Here is a 22956-nt window from a genome sequence, read left to right on the forward strand (position 1 = left end):
AAGACAAACAGTGAAGATGCCATTCAAGGGATTCTAAGACCTTCCACCCATTTCCCCCCCCTCCCCTCCCCCTTTACACTGATTTTCCTAAATGGCCAACTGTCCTTCCCATCTCAGCAGGTGGAGCAACAGGAATTCTCCCCCAAAACACAGGGAGGCCTGTAGTCTTTCTGTGACAAGGGACCAAGAGGCTGTGATTCGTATCTGAAGTGGAGACAGACCTGAAGGAGCCAAAGAAAAGATAGGATGCTGCTTGCGTGCAAAACGAAATTAGGCAAGTGACGACTGCAGCATCCCTTAAGCTCCACACATATGCACACACATACACACAAAGCTACTCCTTAAAAAGATAAAGTCAGTGTGCGACCACCCCTCCAAGTCCTCCCACTATCATTGCTGTGTGTGTCTGTCATTTATTACCAGTTCCCTACGAGTTCTGGAAGTCAGCGTCCAAATGCACCCGGGATGATGACGAAGAGTGGGAAGGCTGTTAATGGATTAAGCAGGTGGGCTTTCCTTGGGTCAGTCCCTCTCTCAGCGCAGCCCACTTGACAAGAGTTGTGTTTGTGGGGAAAAACGGGCAGGAGTATTTGGTTTGTCCTCTTGAAAGGCAGGATAAATAACCATTTTGCAAATAAGCTTCAGTAGGAAAAGGGAATGGCAGCAGAATTCAGCTGTAATTATAGCCAGGAATGAATCACCTTGTTAGTAAGAACTTTACGGGATGTTTTCTTAGACAAAGCAAACACTGCTCAGAAAAATTATGAAAACCTGAAGGGAAAATGAGTAACCATCTGCAGGAATGCAGGGTTGGTAATTGGCAGTACCAGTACAGAAATATGGTCCCAGTTCCCTGCACCACAATCAAAACCAGAAGCAAGACTTGCCTTGGAGATCTAGAAAACACACAATTGTAAAAGGTACATAACAAGAACTAGAATGTCTCCATATGCTGATGCCTTTTGTTCTACCCCCTAGAGCAGTGGTTCTCAACCTGTGGGTCGGGACCCCATTTGGGCTCGAATGACCATTTCACGGGGGTCGCCAAACAATGCAGTCCGCCATTTTTTTCCTCCTTTTCCTTAACTGTGCTACTCCCTTTTATTCTATTGGCTTTTGAAAGCCAATAGAATAGACTCGCTTGAATAGAGTCTAATTCTATTGGCTTTCAAAAGCCAATAGGAATTGTCCAGGCTGTCTCTGCCCTGTTGAGCCCGCCAAAAGTCCCATTCTGCAAAAGGTGCTGCACCAGTTGAATAGTCCTCAACTTACGACCGGTTGAGTAGTCCTCTACTTACGACCAGTTGGGAGTCGCGGCATTAAAAAGATTGAGAACCACTGCCTTAGAATATTTAAGAGTCAGCTCAGGGTGGTTAAGGAGCTCACTAGATGTCTCCTAGCTCTGCAGCTATATGCAAAGTTCCCAGATAAAATCTCTACTCACATAAAGGGCAGAGAGTTTCTCTTCAAAGGCCAGTGGTTGAAAATGCCCTTAATTCTTTTTAATTGTCTAAAAATGAAATGGGAAGTTGTGTGCGTGAAAAACAGGTTTCAATGTTAATGGTTTCCACAAATATTTTCTAAGATTGGGACAATTCAGTTAGCTTCTGAAGCTTTTCCAGTTTCACATCAGTACAATTACCCTTTCTTGTGGATACGTCTTACCCTACACCAGGTGGATCTGAAGAGATTTTTCATCCGAGAAGCTGAAAAATTCCATTCATAACCTTCGGCCTGCTCCATTTTTTCTGAATGAATAGCTAAACCCCAATAGGTAAACATTAGAAGCCTTGTATCGCACTTTGATAACCTGGAATGTTCAAAGCACACCTGCATTGCAAGAAAAGCCAGTTGGAAGCCAAACACCTACTCAGAGAAGGGTGCAACTTTAGAAAGAATCTCAAAACTTTGCCTTGAGAATTCAGAAAAGGAAAGAGAGGGAACTCTTTTGGCAACATTTCAAATATGTGTATTTTATCCTATTTGTCCTTCAGAAAAATCTGAAAATTGCACATGACCTCACCATTCTGGAAAGTGGAGCTAAAAACCTCATAACTGAAAAGGAAATCCAGACTCCACCTAGTCCTAGGGCAGCTTTTTTGTTCTACAAATACATTAGATTACTGTTGATTTTGACGTGCCTATATGTGCAAAGATCAAAAATGTGCAGATCATAGTAGTCCCTCTGATACTCTATGGCAGTGGTGGCGAACTTATGGCAGGGGGGCCAGAGGCGGCACTCGGAGCCCTCTCTGTGGGCACACGTGCCGTTGCCTGAGCCTTGCCTCCCCCAGCGACCCCCTCCCCTACAGCAGCCCCCCTGAAGGAAAGTCGCCCCTGAACGTGGCCCACACGGAGCAGCGCAGCCAAGGACATGTCAGCTAAGCACAATAGACAAGACTCTGCCCTCACACCCCATTGTGCACAGTTGATGCTGCAGGGCACGGGCAGAGGGTGTGACCGCCATAGCGCCCTGGAAGCGGTGAGTGGCCCTGCGGGCAGGTGGCGTTGGGGGTGGGGCAATGGGTGGAGCAGGGCGGGGCCATTTTGGGGGCACTCGGTCTCTAAAAGGTTCGCCATCACTTCTCTATGGAATCCAAAGTTGGACTCTGAAGAAGCAAGACAGGAAGAGTATTGATGTTGCCAGCTCTTGTAGGAGACAGATATGTTGCAAGCTCCCTAGACACTTCCACACCCTGCCAAAAACATGAATTAAATATATAATGTCTCCTTTGTTGAATGAACTGTGAGCGTTTCTCCCAATGGATAGCAAAAGGCTGCAACAACAGCAACTGATTTAAGTCTAGTGCAGTGGTTCTCAACCTTTTCAATGCCGCGACCCCCAACCGATAGTAAGCCGAGGACTACTCAACCGGTCGTAAGTCGAGGACTACTCAACTGGTACAGCACCGTTTGCAGAATGGGACTTTTGGCGGGCTCAGCAGGGCAGAGACAGCCTGGACAATTCCTATTGGCTTTTGAAAGCCAATAGAATTAGACTCTATTCAAGAGAGTCTATTCTATTGGCTTTCAAAAGCCAATAGAATAAAAGGGAGTAGCACAGTTAAAGAAAAGGGGGGGGGGAAATGGCGGACTGCGTTGTTTGGCGACCCCCGTGAAATGGTCGTTCGACCCCAAATGGGGTCCCGACCCACAGGTTGAGAACCACTGGTCTAGTGTCTGGGTCTGCAAAGCAAAGGAAATATCTGTATGGGAAAGCAGTGCACAATCTGCAGGAAGACTAACAGAAGGAAACAACAACAAAAAAAGATAAAACAGCTGGTTTGTGATTTCACTCATTTCTAGGCACTTGAAGCTACCAACCATATTCTGGAATGTGTAGTGTCTAAATCACAATCCCAGCTGCTCACAGGGAAGGCAAAATCCCTGTTTTAAAATGATGGGGGTCTCTGACAGCTGCTCTTGTCAAATACTCCAAGCTGCAGAAAAAAATGAAAAGCTTCTGTTAGGATAAGCAGGATGTCCAATTGCAAGGATGGGCTTTCCTTAAGTGAGCAAAGGACTTTGGGGCCCTCTGCTGTGCACAAGTGGGAACTGCACCCTTTTTATTCCCAAGCTAAACAAAAGCTCTCCATTTCTTTCACCTATTCTGAACTAATTTTCAGACTATTTCTCCATCCTACCCTTTTTTTAAGAAATTTGATCAGGTGACAAGTGAGGACAGAAGTGAAGGAGAGGAAAAAAAATAAGACTACTTTAAGGAATAATGGAAAAGTGTTCTGGTCAGACAAGGTCACCAAAACGTCTCCAGAATCATTCTTGAAGCATTGAGTCATGCCTTATTTTAAAACAATTAAGTGTCATGTGCCACTTAACTGAGGGCTAGATAAGGGGACAGCCCCTAGACCAGTGGTTCTCAACCTGTGGGTCGGGACCCCATTTGGGGTCGAACGACCATTTCACGGGGGTCGCCAAACAACGCAGTCCGCCATTTTTTTCCCCTTTTCCTTAGCTGTGCTACTCCCTTTTATTCTATTGGCTTTTGAAAGCCAATAGAATAGACTCTCTTGAATAGAGTCTAATTCTATTGGCTTTCAAAAGCCAATAGGAATTGTCCAGGCTGTCTCTGCCCTGCTGAGCCCGCCAAAAGTCCCATTCTGCAAATGGTGCTGCACCAGTTGAGTAGTCCTCGACTTACGACCAGTTGAGTAGTCCTCGACTTACGACCGGTTGTAGGTTGCGGCATTAGAAAGGTTGAGAATCACTGCCCTAGACATCTTGGTTGATGGCAAAAAAGGCAGCAAGAGAATTTCGAGAGAATTACTTTCCAGAATTCACCTAAGCCATGCTGGCTGAGGAATTCTGGGAGTTGAAGCCCATAGGTCTTAAAGTTGCCAAGGTTGTTGGACACTTCTGACCTAAGACAAAGAGGATTATGGGTAGTCCTGACCTCCTACAATGATTTTAGTACAGGGGTCTTCAAACCTGGCCCTTTTATGACTTGTGGACTTCAACTCCCAGAATTCCTCAGCCAGCGTGCCTAGCTAAGGAATTCTGGGAGTTGAAGCCCACAAGTCATAAAAGGGCCAAGTTTGAAGACCCCTGTTTTAGTACATAACACACGGACATGTGAGACACTCTTAGGGTCTCTTTCTAAACTGAAATACATCAAAAGACCTTCCCCGTTCTGAGGTCAATGGGTGCCTGTATTGGCATGTGCCAAATGCAGCTGAGTGTGCACAGAGGGCAACTCATCATCTGGAACAACAGATGTCCCCTAATCCGACTATCAGAAATTGTGGCGCTGTTCGGTCAGAGAAATCTCCAGTTGTTCAGCCAATGGGAGGGCAAGAAAAAACCGATTAAGCCTGGCTCACAAGTCCTCTAGCGAAAGCTAAGCCGATTAAGCCTCCCTTAACAGAACAGGGAACATCAGAATGGCGGTTTTCCAATTTGCAATCGTGTGCCAAATAAGGCCAAAGAAACACGCGATTGCTCCATGATTTTATAACGAGTCGATGACATTGACATGTTCTGGGCAAATGTGGAGTTCAGAATCAAAGCTGCTTTCCCCAAATGTTGGAGTGCAGTTCTTGGCTCAGTGATCGCATGCGGAAAGGGGGAAACTACTGAGGAAATCTGGGTGTGGAAATAACCACTGCAGAGACCCCCCCCCATCCACCCAAGGTATTTTTAGAACATGAAAGGTTCCGCTGGCGTTAGATGCTCTGCGAAGCTCCGAGTTATTCTTGGAAATTGTGTCAGAGAACAGTGTTTTTTCTGCAGCAAGCGAGCTTCCCATTTTTTTAAAAAAAAGATTATTTTTAATGTTTTAATCTGCCTATCAGGGCTGAAGTTCTAGCAGGCGCTAAAGAAGAGGGCTGGAATTGTTCCTGGCGACTGACATCAGCCTTTCCCACACGCCTCCCCTCTCTCTCAGGTGCCACCACCGAAACCCCAAAGTTGACATTTACGAAAGAGATTTCATTTTTCGGAGTTCTGAATCTGCACAGACTGGCCATTGGCAGCTGAGAAACTCAGATGTATGACCTAGGCCAGGGGTAGGCAACCTTGGCTCTTTTATGACTTATGAACTTCAACTCCCAGAATTCCTGAGCCAGCCACGCTGAGGGGAAAGGGAGAGGTTTCCAAGCTGAGCCATGCTGGCTCAGGAATTCTAGGAGTTGAAGTCCATGAGTCATAAAAGAGCTGAGGTTGCCTACCCCTGGTCTAGGAGGCTCAACGCTTAGAACTGGAGGACTTAGGCCAGGGGTAGGCAACTTTGGCTCTTTTATGACTTGTGGACTTCAACTCCCAGAATTCCTGAGCCAGCATGGCTCAGCTTGGAAACCTCTCCCTTTCCCCTCAGCATGGCTGGCTCAGGAATTCTGGAAGTTGAAGTCCACGAGTCATAAAAGAGCCAAGGCTGCCTACCCTTGACCTAAATGGACAATTTTGGGAGGCATCAGTATAGATTATGTAATTGACACAAAGCTGAGAGCTCAAGAAAGAGGTCCGCAAATGCATTGGGTCAAAAAGCTTAACGAGTTTTCTCAATTCCAGCTCTTTTTTTGGGGGGTGGGGGAAGGACGTGTCCTTCCGCCATCACCTATTTCTTAGCCCTCCCTAAAAGCAACAGAAGACCAAGAGTTTGCATTCCCTGCAAGGATGGATTGCTATCTTCACACTGTGATTAAAAACGAGGATCACACATTAAGCCAGAGTCAGAAAGTCAGTGTTGCGGGCACCATGGCACACATATACAAGCAGGTGACATCCGTGGGCCTCCGGAATTAAACACAGTAATATTTTAAAGAATACTATCAGCTCCCAAGGTTTGGCAATCTCACGAGGTTTTGGCATTTAGAAAAGAGGTAATTTTTCCCCCAGCTGCAAGATTGCAATAACACTGCAGGTCTCCAGATTTCAGGATATGAACTTCAGTACAGGTAGTCCTAGAGCAGGGGTAGGCAACCTTGGCTCTTTTATGACTCGTGGACTTCAACTCCCAGAATTCCTGAGCCGGCATGGCTCAGCTTGGAAACCTCTCCCTTTCCCCTCAGCATGGCTGGCTCAGGAATTCTGGGAGTTGAAGTCCACGAGTCATAAAAGAGCCAAGGTTCCCCACCCCTGTCCTAGACTTACAACAATCCTAACTGAATTATTTTGGTCTTTACAGTATGTTGTTGTATGACTTCAGGTCTTTCTGCTTATAAAAACCGCAGTTAAAGCAACTCAAAACATCGCACAACACATAAACCCAGCCATTCAATTCCACCTTAGTCAGGCTCTTGTGGACCCAAAGAAACCAACCTGTTAGGAATCATACACCAAAGAATGATACCTTAACTTTAATTTAAACTTAAATATAGTTCATATGATGGTTTCTCACATTTTAAATAATTTTTTTTTTTAGGCAAAACGGGAAGTACTCATAAGTACCAACAATGTAACCATAGAAAAAATAATAATTGGATTTTCATAGTGACTGGGATTGGTGTTCTCAAATTTATCTAAGGTGTCAGATTTTTTAAAAAATTGGCTTCTGGCTTTACGCTTTCAGTAGCCATCCCAAACTGATGGCCTTTCAGCCGAAAACGGGAATCCGTTTTACACAATTCTGCAGCCCAGGATGGCAAAACGGTCTGAAGCTTTGCTAAGCTTTTGCTGGTCCTTTGTATTTCCCTTGCTGCCATAGTTAGCCTAGGTCTCGTAGAGGACAACACCCCCAAAATGTCCTGAGGCAGTTATCCTGAATATTTTTTGAAAAGAAATAAAAACGACGACATTCACAATAACAATACTGTGCATTTATATCGTGCCTTTCTACTGTATTCAAAGTGCCTCCCGTAATTATCTTCGGTAGGATAGACGGGTGTTGTTAAAGAATGAAAGGAAACAGCTCAAGTGCAAACTGGATTTTGAGCTCCTGACAGCTGCTAAATCTTGCAAACACGACAGAAAAAATAACTGCAGCGAAGGGGCAACCTAAATTTCTTTCCCCATCCAGATGCACAAACACCTTCAAAGGACAGCGGGCTCAGCAAAGCTCTCCTTGGCATAACCTAGGTTTGTGAGCATTTCCTAATTACTCTGCCTTCTTGCCAGCCTTACCTGATCGGTCTTTGCCTGCTGGCCATAGATTTTTTTTTTTTTGGTCTTGCAAACCCGCTCACTGGTCAATGAAACAGGGTCCTTGTCCTAGCAGCGCTTCTCCCCCCCCCAAAAAAAACAGACCGATAAATCAGTGTTACACATTCCCAGCCACAAGGTGGGAGGTTCTCGTGAAAAGAAGTTGCATAAACACCTGAGACCTTATTGCTAAAGAAGACACCGACAGCTGTCCAGCAGCCCGGCTGGTCCCTGGGAAGGAGGAGAAGCCGTGATGGCTGCTTCTCTCCAGTGATGCTGATGAAATGACCTTCAGCTGCTCGGAAGCCCCCTGGGGGACACCGCAGCGTCTTTCCATCAATGCCCCACTTTTTCCATGTTTTGTTCACACCCAACTAGCTGCCAACAGGAGTGTCATTTGCCTCCCATCCATAAACCCCCACAGGTCCTCCTGCAGCCCTGTAGGACAAACTGGGAGGACCATAGAGGGGTTTGCTCTATGTCAGGAGACCATCTGCTCATTGGTGCCGAGTCCATTACTCTTCAATACTTCCCTCCCTCTCTATCCGTTCCTAGGAGATGCTCAGCGGAAGACCCGGCCCTCCCTTCAGAGGTGACTTTGGTCTCCAGCTCCAACCCCACAGCTTCTCTCCAGCAGATCCTTTTCCTGATGGAAATTTCCTGGCCCAATCCCCCACTTGGCCCCCAATAGGTCTTCCGGGGCCGAACAACTAAGTTTTCTCACCCTGTTGCTGGGTTGCGGCTGACCGGAGGCTGTACAGAGAAGGAAGATGACCCTGATGGAGACAGGCATCCATCCATTCATCCAGATACCATCTGGAAGTGGCTCAGACAGACACCTCCCTAGTGAACTAGAAGAAGGGGGAGGGGATTATAATTAGTACAGCCAGTCTCAAAATAATTGTAATCATCCTGTAAAGTTGATTTCACCGTCTGGTCTACTTGGTGGGGCTGTCTCTTCTCTGCCCTGCTCCTCTCCCGTGCTTTTGTAGCCCATCAAAGCCAAGCTACGGTTTCTATTTAAGGAGGCAGACCAACGGGAAGTGCATTTTGGGCTCCCAACTCCGTCAGCGAGAAGCTTCTTTTACGGTTACTTTTCCGGCAAGAGCCTGATGTGGCTGCCTACCCAACAGCTCTGCGCGTGCGGATGGCTCCAGTCCGTAAGAACGCAGGGCTTCCCTAGCAGCCGAGAGGCTCATCCACTCAAAAGTCACTTTGGCTCTGGAAAGGTAGCAGGGGTGCAAATTGCCACAGCGGCATTGCTCCGGGTCAGAAGACTCTCGTTAGTGCAAGAAGATTGGTCCTAAGGAGAACTCAGAATACTGGGATGTGAAAGGGCAGAGACGGGACAGCTCCAAACTCCTACTCATCCTTAGTAAAAGATGATTGACTAGTCATCTTCATTGACTGGCTGTGTTTTCATTGCAGGAGCAGTAACTATCCGGCCACCCGCCTTCCACAGGAAAAGAGGGCGTGAATGCTGGCACCAACCGCGCCCTGGAGGAACCCTCTCCAGAGGAGAAACCAGCCATGTCTCTGGCATCTCAAAGAGCCCCTTGGAGATGGTGTCCCAAGAGCCACGAAGTCCACTGGCAAGCGCAGCCTTCTAAACGCTGCTGTTCCAAAGTGCAAGGAAGGACTTGGGAGAAGTCCTCTAGTGCAATCTCCAACGTTGCTGGCACTTGTTGAGAGTTAAGTCCCATAACTTTGTCAGAGCTGAGGAGGATCACCTCTGATATTGTGGCCTGGAACTTGCCCCTCTTGGGCCAACTTAGCCAGAACCTTTTTGGCGATGGCCATAAGCATCCCTAACAGCCTGGAAGATGTTCTAGCAGAGTTGATGCAACGTGTGAAGTCTCCGACGGGGTTCTTGGAGGCGAGGAACCACCTAAGGTGTTCCTCACTGCTTTGGTCCAACAAGAATGGAGAGAGAACCACTTGCCCCATCTTCATAGCAGCCACGTTACCTACTTGGACCCAAGTTAAAGTGAAGTTTGATCTTCTCCAATCTTCCTTGTGCTACAATCATCTGTCAAAAGAAAGAAGTCCACGTTTGCCACTCCAGGCTGCTTACAGAGAAAACAACGAGAACTTCTTCACTGAAATGTCATCTACGTGCAAGCTTTGGAGTAGAATTCATGTGTGAAAGCACCCTGAGGGGTGATAATTGAGACTGTCATTTGTACCTCAGTAACTGGTTTGGCACAGCAACCAAGCAGGTCAGGTACAGACTTCAATGGATACTTAGAACTGCAGAAAAAACAATTGCAACCAGCCTGCCTTCCACTGAGGATCTGTACACTGCACAGAGCTAGAAGGAAAATATCTACAGACCCCTCACATCCTGGACATAAACTGTTTCAACTTCTCCTCTCTGGATGCCGCTATAGGGTATTGCATGCCAAAACAACTAGACGCAAAGATAGTTTTTTCCCCTATACCAGGGGTAGGCAACCTCGGCTTTTATGACTCATGGACTTCAACTCCCAGAATTATTGAGTCAGCATAGCTGACTCAGGAATTCTGGGAGTTGAAGTTCATGAGTCTTAAAAGAGCCGAGGTTGCCTACCCCTGCTCTATACCATCGCTCTGCTGAACACTTAATTCCCACAGCCTAAAGATATTTACTCATGTAATAGGACTGTATTGCTATTATCCTTCTCATCTTCTCATTTTTCCTACTACCTTCTCCTATTAGTATCTTATGATTTATCACTTGTTGTATCTTATGATTAATGATGGCAACTACTGTATGACCTATGATATATGGCCTATTGCTTCGTTGTTTGTATGTACGCTGGGAACTTATGCACCAGAGACAAATTCCTTGTGTGTCCAATCACACTTGGCCAATAAAGAATTTCTTTCTTTCTTTCTTTCTTTCTTTCTTTCTTTCTTTCTTTCTTTCTTTCTTTCTTTCTTTCTTTCTTTCTTTCCTTCCTTCCTTTCTCTTTCTTTCTTTCTTTCTTTCTTTTTTCTCTCTCTGTCTCTCTCTCTCTCAGAAGAACAGAAAGGGGCTCCAGTTGATTACTTAAAGGGTCGTTCTGCATCATCATGCAAAGATGTAGAAGATCCTCTAGTCTTAGCAAAGAGAGCAAATCAGCACAAGAGCTATGCTATGTTGAATGAAGCTTGCCAGAGCCAATGGTTTTCTTACTCAAGGCCATGGATGGGCCACCTTCTGGTGATCAACAAACATTCTTGACTCGGAGGACCTCCATATGGGGCTGGCTTTTAGTGACAGCCTGGGGGATTTCTAGTGTATGGGTTGTATGTGTGTCTTTTAACTGTGATAGGCCTCAAAATGTTGGGCAAACTTTTTGCTTTCAGCAACGAGGGAACACAATAAAGGGATGTGTAGATTGCAAGTCACCCACCCCTGTTTTGTACAAGTGGAGAGACATAATCGCCGCTAGAAAACTTTAGCTTGGGGTTTTTTTTAACCTGGTTTATTTTCACTGTTTCCCCTGAATTCGTAGTCTATCACCATACTATCTTATTTTTAGTCTCACGAAAAATTAAAAGCACAATGCATTTTACTGTGTGCCATATTTCCTGTTTCGTATTCCACCTTTTGGACCTAAATTTGAATATAAATGTTTGTTTTTCCCTTTCGGAGAAACCTCGGAACACCTCTTACCTTTGAGATACTCGGGAAAAGTAATCCTGGTTCAAGGAGGAGAGTTGCTGCTCCAGCCGGAAAATTCGGAAGGCCAAGTACGATGAGGACAACACCAAAAGGCAGATTCTGTGGATCAAGACCCCAGAGAGAGAGACACCCCCCCCCCCTTAGATCTGAGCCTGAGCGGGAATCAGAAAGCCACAGGGGAAAAAATGGGAAAGCTCATCCTTTGCACTTACAACACTATGAAGATTTTCAGCAGCTGATAATCAGCTGGTCTCAATTCTGCTTTGTCGCTTTGGTCCACTACTAATTCCTCCTCCTCCTCTTCTTCCTCAGAGTTTATTGTACTTTCTGAAACAGAAGCAAATAGGGAGAAACTCAGGTCACACAGAACACCAGCCTGGAGGATGGAGAATCCAGAGATGCTAACGTTCCTCCAAGGGTTTGTTGAAAGAGCTCAGTTACTATTCGGACGTTGTAATTTCACCCTGCAAGCTACGGTTTTAGTTGCAATTCAACCCCTCCTTCCATCTCAACTGATGTCCTTGGAGCACGGCACCCTCTGGACCAGCCCGGGAAGATGCTGTCCCTCCATCCCAGAAAGTCCTTCCTGATTCCCCCCACCTGATGCCAGGGGCTCCTCCGAGTTGCAGGAGTTGTCCTTAGCACTGAGGTTGCTGATCGAAGTTCGGTGGATACACTGGAAGCCAGAATCTGGGAGGGTGAGGGAGAGTGACGCCGAGGACCTCCGTCTCCACTTCAGCTCTGGGACAATGACCTCCTGTGGAAAGCAGGTTCAGGGTGGATGAAAGCAAGCAACAACCGCCTGAATGTTTAGTGGGTGGGGTTTTTTTGTTTTAAGAATAATAATAATAATAATCCACATCTGCCTATCCCAGGTCCTGGGTAAGGACTCGATAGGTAGACAAAATGTTAAATCCAGTCTGAACATCTGGCTGACTGTGCGATGATCCAAAATAATAATAATAATAATAATAATAATAATAATAATAATAATAATAATAATAGGAACTGCTTCCATCCTGCGACGATATCTGTAATACCATCAAACATCCACATCTGCCTATCCCAGGTCCTGGGTAAGGACTCGATAGGTAGACAAAATGCCAAATCCAGTCTGAACATCTGGCTGACTGTGCGATGATCCATAATAATAATAATAATAATAAAAAATAGAGAAAGTCATAGAAAATGATAAAATTAAACTGCTCTGGGACTTCAGAATTCAAACAGACAAGCACCTGCAACATAACACCCCAGACTTAACAATTGTCGATAAGAAAGACAAAAAAGTCTGGATAGTGGACGTGGCAGTGCCTGGAGATAGCAGAATAGAAGAGAAAGAACTGGAGAAGATAACAAAATACAAAGACCTACAAATAGAAATAGAAAGACTGTGGCAAAAGCAAGCAAGGGTAGTACCAATAGTCATAGGCTCCTTGGGTGCAATCCCAAAACAACTGGAGCACCACTTGAACACCATTGGCATTGACAAATTTGCTATTAGTCAATTGCAAAAGGCGGCCTTACTAGGAACTGCTTCCATCCTGCGACGATACCTGTAATACCATCAAACATCCACATCTGCCTATCCCAGTCCTGGGTAAGGACTCGATAGGTAAACAAAATGCCAAATCCAGTCTGAACATCTGGCTGACTGTGCGATGATCCATAATGATGATGATAATGATGATAGAAGGGACCTTAGAGGCCATCTAGTCCAACCCCCTGCTCAGGCAGGAAACCCTATACCATTTCAGACAAATGGCTGTCCAGTCTCTTCTTAAAAACTTCCAGTGTTGGAGCATTCACCGCTTCTGGAAGCAGGTAGTTCCACTGGTTAATTGTTCTAACTGTCAGGAAGTTTCTCCTTAGTTCCAGGTTGCTTCTCCCCTCGGTTAGTTTCCATCCGTTGCTTCTTGTCCTGCCTTTGGGTACTTTGAAGAATAGCTTGACTTCCTCTTCTTTGGGGCAGCCCCTGAGATACTGGAAGACTGCTATCATGTCCCCCCTCGTACTTCTCTTCGTTAAACTAGACATACCCAATTCCAGCAACCGTTCTTCATATGTTTTAGCCTCCAGTCCCCTGATCATCTTTGCTGCTCTTCTCTGCACTCTTTCTAGAGTCTCAAACATCTATTTTATTTTTAGTGAGACATCAAAGTTAGTGACCCAGAAGATCAGCAAAGTATTTCTGACTCTCGTCTCCAAGGTGCTTTTCAAAAGGCAACTGGATTTTCTTTGTTTTTCCTTGAAGATATTTCACTTCTTACCAAGAAGCTTCTTCAGTTCTAGAAATGAAGAAGCTTCTAAGCAATAAGACTTAGACTGACATACTGCTCCATAATGCCTTGCAGCCCCCTCTAAGTGGTTTACAGAGTCAGCGTGTGGCCTCCAACTATCTGGATCATTTTACCGACCTCGGAAGGTTGGAAGGCCGAGTCAACCTTGAGCCGGTCAGGATCGAACTCCTGGCTGTGGGCAGAGTCTTCCTGCAAAACTGCATTCTAGCTACTGATGAGAAGGGTGACAACTGACTGGGTGACTGACTGAACAGTTTTTACACAGATTTGATCTAAGCCAGTGGTTCTCAACCTTTTTAATGCCACGACCCCCAACCGGTCGTAAGTCGAGGACTACTCAACCGGTCGTAAGTCAAGGGCTACTCAACTACTCAACTATTAAAGAGCCGAGGTGGCGCAGCAGTTAGAGTGCAGTACTGCAGGCCACTTTAGCTGACTGTGTTCAGCAGGTCAGCGGTTCAAATCTCACCGGCTCAAGGTTGACTCAGCCTTCCATCCTTCCGGGGTAGGTAAAATGAGGACCCAGATTGTTGGGGGCAATGTAATATATATATATATATATATATATATATATATATATATATATATATATACATACACATACATACACACACACATACATACATACATACATTGCTTACTGGTGTACACCGCTTAGAGAGTGCTTGCACTTAAAGCAGTATATAAGTCTCATAAATAAATAAATAAATAAACTGGTGCAGCACCGTTTGCAGAATGGGACTTTTGGCGGGCTCAGCAGGGCAGAGACAGCCTGGACAATTCCTATTGGCTTTGGAAAGCCAATAGAATTAGACTCTATTCAAGAGTGTCTATTCTATTGGCTTTCAAAAGCCAATAGAATAAAAGGGAGGAGCACAGCTAAGGAAAAGGGGGGGAAAAATGGCAAACTGCGTTGTTTGGCGACCCTTGTGAAATGGTCGTTCAACCCCAAACGGGGTCCCGACCCACAGGTTGAGAACCGCTGCTCTAAGCCTTTGGGTGACCAAAACACTGTGGTGAAGTGACGTGTGTAGCTTAATCTTTCAGAAATTGGTCTTACCAAGGATACTGCATCTGGCTTTTCAATGAGCTCTTTCAAACTCAGACTTTTTTTGCTGGAGACCTGTACAGAAAATAAACGGATTGGGGTTACTCGCCAAAAGGGATCCAATAGGCTTCACCAGCTGGAAGCCTAGAGCAGTGATGGCGAACCTTTTAGAGACCGAGTGCCCAAACTGCAATCCAAAACCCACTTATGCATCGTCGAGTGCCAGGTGGGTGTGGCCCACTGGGTGGGCGTGGCTGTGATGGTCATGGCAGATTGGGTGGGTGTGGCCAAGGTGGGCGGGATCACCTCGATGTTGCTCGTGGGGAGGGACGCCTGTGGGGGCCGGGCAGGGTTGGGGGAAATCCAGGGGGGTCTCTGGCAGGTGGGGCGGTGGGCAGGAGGCTCATCCTGCTGGGTGAGGCAGGGCGGGGATGCCATTGTCACAGGGCAAGGTGAGGCAGGGGCCAGGGTGGCTGCTGCCTGACACCATCGGCCCCTGCACACAGAGCCAGCAAGAGCACAGGTGCTGGGATGCATCCAGCCATGTGGGACCTCGGCGAGTTAGCGGACGGTTGGTTGAAGAGGTTGCTATCTCCGGGGCATGGCACGCGTGCCCACAGAGAGGGCTCTGAGTGCCGCCTCTGGCACGCGTGCCATAGGTTCGCCACCACTGGCTAGAGCCTCCAATCTCACTCCGTTCTGCTAAACTAAATTCAACAGGTCAAGCCTCGTCAGACCCTTAAACTTTAAGTTTCCTTTTGGTCTTCTGGAAGCAAAAACAGAGCTACGGTAGAAGATTTATTTCATATCTCAAAGGTTCTGGGTTAATTCTCAGTCATCTCACTGGCAAATGCAGACCTGCTTCCAGTTAGCGGCTGGATCTGCACCCTTGGTTGGATTAAGCCTGTTCTCAACTAAGAAGAATAAGGAAAACTAATTAGAAAGCGAAAAAGAAAGCTAAAGACATCCACAAGGAAGAAAACGAAAGGAAGAAGGAAGTAATAAAGAAGGGGCTTAGCAGCAATTATGAGGACATTTGTGCTTTATCCTTCCTAAGGTTACTTCATAATTTCCTTCTTTCTATAATCTACCCTTTATAGGCATCAAATCCGTAAATTCATTTTTTTTTCCCCAGCAAAAGGGGTTTCCAGTGACTAATCAATGTAGTTGTTAGTCTTTCTCCAAGCAAGCAAGTGACATTTTGCCATCTCTGCTAGTTTGGTCATCCTCACCAACCATTCCTCCAGAGCAGGGGTCCTCAACCTTGGCCACTTTTAAGACTTGTGGACTTCAACTCCCAGAATTCCTCAGTTTTGGTGCATGAGGAATTCTGGGAGTTGAAGTCCACAAGTCTTAAAAGTGGCCAAGGTTGAGAACCCCTGCTCCACAGTGAGTGTTTCAGAGTCTTTCCATTTTTGTGCATGAGGTAGCCTTGCCGACCACCCCCCTCTTCTGACCTATGGCTGAGGGGGGCCAGAGGGCTCCCCCTGAATGCCCATCATAGAGAGGAGAAGGGAACACCTGTAAGTGGGTGCAGACTCGCCGCAAAACATCATAGACGCTGTCTCGGGAAATGAGGGACACAAAGATGTACTGGAAGAGAAAAAGAACACGGGATGCGTAAGTAGCGAAACTCCAAGCCACGTCAGGCCCCGAACCAAGAAAGACACACTGTGGCCCTTCCAAGCTGAGATCTTTATGGCTTCACACCCAAAAGTAGTTCTTGACTTACAACCGTTCGTTTAGTGACGGTTCGAAGTTACGACAGCACAGAAAAAAGTGACTTATGACTGTTTTATTTTAAATACTTATGACCCTAGCAGCATCCCCAGGGTCAAAATTCAGACACTTGGCAACTGGCATGTATTAGCAGAATAACAGAGTTGGAAGGGACCTTGGGGGTCATCTAGTCCAACACCACCACCACCCCTCGCTCAGGAAATCCTGTATACCATTTCAGACAAAGAAGTTGTGGGTGCTGCTGTATTCCTGGAGGTTTTTAATAAATAAATAAATAAATAAACGTTATTGTCATTGTATGTGTATACACCAGTGGTTCTCAACCTTTTTAATGCCGCGACCCCCAACTGGTCGTAAGTCGAGGACTACTCAACTGGTCGTAAGTCGAGGACTACTCAACTGCTGCAGCACCGTTTGCAGAATGGGACTTTTGGCGGGCTCAGCAGGGCAGAGACAGCCTGGACAATTCCTATTGGCTTTTGAAAGCCAAGAAAATTAGACTCTATTCAAGAGAGTCTATTCTATTGGCTTTCAAAAGCCAATAGAATAAAAGGGAGTAGCACAGCTAAGGAAAAGGGGGAAAAAAATGCAGACTGCGTTGTTTGGCGACCCCCGTGAAATGGTCGTTCGACCCCAAATGGGGTCCTGACCCACAGGTTGAGAACCACTGGTATACACAGTATACACATACAACGAAATTTACGTGACACCCAAAGACCAGGTCCCACACACATAATCCCCAAACACACTCCCACCCACCACAATTCCCCACCCCTAGAACCACCCAAACATCCACCCAACAGACCAAGTAATACTGTCCAACAGTTCACTGATGGTGGCCCTTTAGTTCATTATTAAGTGCAATTGTAGCTCTGGGATAAAAACTATTCAGAAAACGTGTGGTCCCAGAAGAAGAAGAGATTGATTGTCCAGTCTCTTCTTAAAAACCTCCAGGGATACAGCACCCACAACTTCTGGAGGCAAGTTGTTCCACTGATTCATTGCTCCTCACTCCTCACTCAATTGTTCCTCATCATATGACACACACACACACACACACACACCAGGACACAGCAACCCTCATAAATACTTCCTGTCAAGTATTTTGCCACTGTCTGACAAGCAAAGTCAATGGGGAAGCTGGACTACTGTATGGGAAATCCCCTCCCCCTTGCGCCCAGCTTGCGGCCTCTTCGGATAAGTTCCAGATGTGCTGGGGAACACATCTGGACCCAGCTGGGGGGGGGGTCCAATGGGATTCCTGAAGAAACCTGATCAACCTCCAGAGGAGATGGAACCCAGCTGAGTGGAGCCCCTGTTGACCTTCCCAGGGCTTCATAATGCAAGTCAGGATTTGAGTCACAAGGGAAGCTTTAAGCTCCGTAATCCCTTCCCTCCCTGTTGGCTTGGAAGAAACTGATGCATCTGGAAAGTTTTGCGGGTTTCATTTTCGGGAAGCTCACAAATGGAAATTCATCTGTTCCAAATTTACACGGCTGGAGCATCGGGAGCTGCCGCCCGTCTTCCCTTCCCTCACTGGCCCTTCAATCACCGCCAGCACTTTCCCATCCTCCCCACCAGTGGCTGCAGAACCTGAGCGGTTGCTTTGAACGGTAAGACTCTGCCTAACTTCTTCCAGTGCTGAAGGCCAGAAGGAAGACGTTCTAATGAAGGTTGATGAGGTGCCAAAGTCTGCAATCTGTCCATTGGAAAAGTTATCGATGTCTTGAATGTCTTGGAAAGAAAAAAAAGTTACCGATGTCCTGATATTATTCTCTGTCGATTTCTCCAAGTGGTGACATTGCCTGGGGGCAATTCACTGCCAAAGTAGTCAACAAATTGTCCCTGAGCACGTCTTTAAATCCCAAGTAAGATGTGAAAAGGAGCGGAACATCTGAGCTTCAAAAATGCCGAGTTTTGCTTTATTTAGGGGTGGTGGATCTGGTGGGTTCATGCAACATAAACAAAACCACGTTCATTGGCTTAGCACCACGTCAGAACACAGCCAAAGAGGTGTCAGAAAAGAAAAGCATATTCAGATACATGTATGCAATGATACGAGAATTAACTAAAAATAGTCTGAAGGGCCTAGTGGAGATCTGCAACTGCAACTTCCACAATCCCCCAGCCACTCGTCATTTATCAGGGGCAGAAAGGCCACACCTGCAATACTGCATCCAGTTTTGGTCACCACGATGTAAAAAAGATATTGGGACTTTGGAAAGAGTGCAGAGAAGAGCAACAAAGATGATTAGGGGACGGGAGGCTAAAACATACAAGGAACGATTTGCTGGAATTGGGTATGTCTAGTTTAATGAAGAGAAGGACGGGGGGGGGATATGATAGCAGTGTTCCAGTATCTCAGGGGCTGCCCGAAAGAAGAGGGAGTCAAGCTATTCTCCAAAGCGCCTGAAGGCAGGACAAGAAGCAACGGGCAGAAACTAATTAAGGAGAGAAGCAACCTAGAACTAAGAAGAAACTTCCTGACAGGGAGAACAATTAACCAGTGGAACAACCTGCCTCCAGAAGCGGTGAATGCTCCAACACTGGAAGCTTTTAAGAAGAGACTGGACAGCCATTTGTCCGAAATGGTATAGGGTTTCCTATTTGAGCAGGGGGTTGGACTAGATGACCTCCAAGGTCCCTTCCAACATCATCATCATCATTATTATTATTTAGAAAGAGTAGAAACTTTAATCTCAGCTTGGCAGAAAAACCAGTGCCCTGGATTTGGCCACAGAAGGAACAATAGCCAGCAATACTTACTTTTCTGCTGGCGTTGGTGGTGATCGCGAGTCCATTTGGCAACAACCGGGCTGTTTTGTGCTTTTTTATTAGTTGGACAGAGACCACAGGAATCACAACCTGAAATGAAAAAGAAGTTGTAGAATGTCAATTTGTGAAATTTATTTTAGCATATACACAGATTTAGGGATTGATTTAGGACAGGGGTCTTCAGACTTGGCCCTTTTGTGACTTGTGGACTTCAACTCCCAGAATTCCCCAGCCAGCATGGACCATATAAGCCAAGGGTCTTCAAACTTGGCCCTTTTGTGACTTGTGGACTTCAACTCCCAGAATTCCTCAGCCAGGCACTCTGGCTGAGGAATTCTGGGAGCTGAAGTCCACAAGTCACAAAAGGGCCAAGTTTGAAGACCCCTGATTTAGGAAATGTACAACATATGGAGGATCATCCTATATACTCAGTCCCGGGCAACTAACAAGTCTGATTTTGTCTCCAGGGACACATCTGGCGTTATGGACTCCAGTACAGGTAATCCTTGACTTACAAACAGTTCATTCAGTGACCGTTCAAAGTTACAACGGCACTGAAAAAAGTGACTTACGACCGTTTTTCAGGGTTACGACCTTTGCTTGGCAAACTGGTTCATACTTATGACCGTTGCTGGGCCCCAAAGTCATGTGATCCTCTTTTGCGACCTTCTGCCAAGCAAAGTCAATGGGGAAGCCAGATTCACTTAACCACCGTGTGACTCACTTAACAACTGCAGCGATTCACTTAACAACTGTGGCAAGGAAGGTCGTAAAACGGGGCAACATTTACAACAAATGTCTCACTTAACAACAGAAGCTGGGCTCCCTTGGGGTCGTAAGTCAAAGACTGCCTGTGCTTAGTTGTTACTCACCTTTGCTTTCCAAGGAAGACGCAAGAGCCTTCTCCAGCTCAAAGGAGTACGCAGAGTGAAGGCCAGCGGGCCGGAGAAAGAAGTCCCACCTTTGTGGCCTCCCCAGAATGCCTCTCCCTTTTCTTTTTGCGGGCTTACCTTGATATCCTTCCCAAAAAGGTTTGCATAGAAGCAGAGCCAGTTTGGAGAAATGTAGAGACGGCCCTGGATCAAGATGTCTCGCTGAAGGGCACAGGAGCAGACTGAAAATAAAACAGACAGAGGCTGCAGCCAGGAATGCTTTTAACCTCAAGAGCGGTCATCAGCCAAGGAGGGGATAGACAGATGTGAAAGAAGGCAGCAGGAGACTGGTGACAGCCTTGTAAATAAAAAAGAAAGGCAGACGAGCGGATGGCATTTTAATCCCGGTTCGTTTCCCGTTCTTTGTTCTCTGGAAGGAACAAAGCCGGGAAAGATTGGAGTAGAGGCTTGGCAACAGCACTGAGCTGTTGTTGTTTTTTTTGATGGTCCTTCCTTGCTTACCTTTAACCACGCTTTCCTCAGTGGGGATGTCCTTGAATAACTTGTGATACTGAGAATTATACTTATTGGGAGCCTAGAGAGAAAACAGATCCAAGCGTCAAGACCATGCAAAAGACTGGCCAAAGGCAGATCTGGAGTACCGTAGCTTAGCAGCCATTTCACTTTGTTTTTCAAAAAGGGGCAAGGAGAACAGACCAGATCAGGAAAAAAGAGGCCAGACACTGTTGGCCTTATTAAGGTTCATTTAACCACTGCTGAATCACCAAACCAGAACTGGCTGAGTTCACACAACACGCGAAGCCCTCTGTTGCTTGAACTCAGCAGCTCTAAGCTATGTGGACTTCCAGAATACCCAGCCAGCAGAAGTTGAATCCATGCAGATGGGCTTCCTTCTCATCTATTCCAACGTAGCTATCGAGAAAAGTGGCCACGAGGCACATCAAAACTATGACCATCCTCTCTCTCTCCCTGGCTTACCGTGACTTCTTGGTGACATTTCTTGAGTTCCTCATTCTTTACAGCATTATTCAAATTCAGGCTGCAACAGAGATGGAGAGAAATAGAATTGTTGAAAGACAATTGTTGAACGCCTTTGGGTCTATCTCTATTTCTCTATCTGTCCCTCTTTCTTTTTCTCTCTATATGAATGTATATATATCTAACCATATCTATCTATCTGTCTGTCTGTCTGTCTGTCTGTCTATCTATCTATCTATCTGTCCATCCATCCACCTATATCTATCTATCTACCTACCTACCTATATCTCTCTCTGTCTGTCTGTCTATCCTATCTATCTATCCTATCTATCTATCTATCTATCTATCTATCTATCTATCTATCTATCCATCCATCCATCCATCCATCCATCCATCCACCTATATCTATCTACCTACCTACCTATATCTATCTGTCTCTGTCTATCCTATCTGTCTGTCTGTCTGTCTGTCTGTCTGTCTGTCTGTCTATCTATCTATCTATCTATCTATCTATCTATCTATCTATCCATCCATCTACCTACATCTATCTATCTATCTATCTATCTATCTATCTATCTATCTATCTATCTATCTATCTATCTACCTACCTACCTACCTACCTGTCTCTGTCTGTCTATCCTATCCTTTCCTATCCTATCCTATCCTATCCTATCCTATCCCTATCTATCTATCTATCTATCTATCTATCTATCTATCTATCTATCTATCTATCTATCTATCTATCTATCTATCTCACAGTGCCTTACTTAGTGTCCAAAATTCTGGCCCCGACTGTAGTGACTAGGAGAAACCCTTGCGATCGGTGTGTGTGGGGGGGCTCGGAAAGAGTCCCCCGGGGGTGCGGATGCATGCATCATCGGCTTGGGGGGGTGCAACACGGGCGCCCCGACTCGAATCTTTGCCCCAGCTCCCCCTTCCCCACGAGGGGCACCTTTTGCACCGATGCAGGCATGTGGGCGTTTTGCACGCTTGCAAGAGACCCCCACAGATTTCTCCCCCCTCCTTAAGGGTCTGTCCAAGCCCCTCCTTAGATTGCCCCAGATCTATTTTAGAGCTCCGCTGCCTTGATTGCACCCCCTCCCCCAATTGTTCCCTAACCCTAACCTCTGGTTAGCCACTCTGTAAAACAGGATACTGGACAATTTGTTTTATTTGGAATATATATATTTTTTCATCTTGTTCCAAATTTTACTGATTCCTGACGGCCTGCCTGCTGTAATTAGCCCCCATTCCTCTTCCCAAACACTCCGCCTGGCAGAGAGGCGCTAGAAAAAGCAGCTGGTGGATGTTCCTGAGATAAAGGCTGGCCTGGTTCCAGCTGCTTGAACTTCCGGCCGAGCGTGACTGAGGTCAAACTCACCTGCCATTCGGAGAACCCAAGTTCTTCTCCTTGTGCCAGGATTCCGGCTTGTCCAGGCTGTACATGGGCCCCGATTTCTCATGCATTGGTTTGGAGCTGAAGGCAAACGGAGAAGGGGGAGAGAGAGAACACAGATCAGAAGGAAAACGGGTTTGAGCACAGTCTTACTAAAGTAAAAGCAGAACTGACAGAATAACCGAGTTATCGTCTTTATGGTGGTTGCCGTGCTCCTGCGATTCTCTTTTGCCACCTTCTGACAAGCGAAGTCAATGGGGAATCCAGATTCATTTAACAACCATAGAATCAAGATCACGTGAAGTGTTAATATCACTTTACAAGGCCTTGGTAAGGCCACACTTGGAATACGGCATCCAGTTTTGGTCACCACGATGTAAAAAAGATGCTGAGACTCTAGAAAGAGTACAGAGAAGAGCAACAAAGATGATCAGGGGACTGGAGGCTAAAACATATAAGGAACGGTTGCTGGAATTGGGTCTGTCTAGTTTAATGAAGAGAAGGACGAGGGGGGGACATGATAGCAGTCTTCTAGTATCTCAGGGGCTGCCCCAAAGAAAAGGCAGTCAAGCTATTCTCCAAGG

General features: G+C 46.1%; 1 protein-coding gene across 7 annotated transcripts in view; it reads right to left on the reverse strand.

The window, feature by feature from the left end:
* Nucleotides 1-6180: 6180 nt before the first annotated feature.
* The window catches only part of GRAMD2A (GRAM domain containing 2A), a 37127-nt gene continuing 20351 nt past the window's right edge, over nt 6181-22956 (reverse strand). For 5 of the 7 annotated variants that reach the window (XM_039339579.1, XM_039339574.1, XM_039339578.1 and 2 more), the window contains exons 2-12: nt 22358-22453; nt 20977-21037; nt 20500-20572; nt 20116-20219; nt 19097-19195; nt 16112-16183; nt 14603-14665; nt 11843-11999; nt 11455-11569; nt 11234-11341; nt 6181-9622 (exon numbers count right to left, since the gene is read on the reverse strand). In XM_039339579.1, coding sequence (XP_039195513.1) covers nt 9619-9622; nt 11234-11341; nt 11455-11569; nt 11843-11999; nt 14603-14665; nt 16112-16183; nt 19097-19195; nt 20116-20219; nt 20500-20572; nt 20977-21037; nt 22358-22443 — 942 coding nt within the window. In that variant the 5' untranslated portion in view covers nt 22444-22453 and the 3' untranslated portion in view covers nt 6181-9618. The remainder of the gene's footprint in view (nt 9623-11233; nt 11342-11454; nt 11570-11842; nt 12000-14602; nt 14666-16111; nt 16184-19096; nt 19196-20115; nt 20220-20499; nt 20573-20976; nt 21038-22357; nt 22454-22956) is intronic. The other 2 variants (XM_039339575.1, XM_039339577.1) reach the window with 2 other exon arrangements.

Source organism: Crotalus tigris, unplaced genomic scaffold (genome assembly GCF_016545835.1).
Source record: "Crotalus tigris isolate CLP2741 ecotype Arizona unplaced genomic scaffold, ASM1654583v1 scf7180000017735.2152567, whole genome shotgun sequence".
Lineage (NCBI taxonomy): Eukaryota > Metazoa > Chordata > Lepidosauria > Squamata > Viperidae > Crotalus > Crotalus tigris.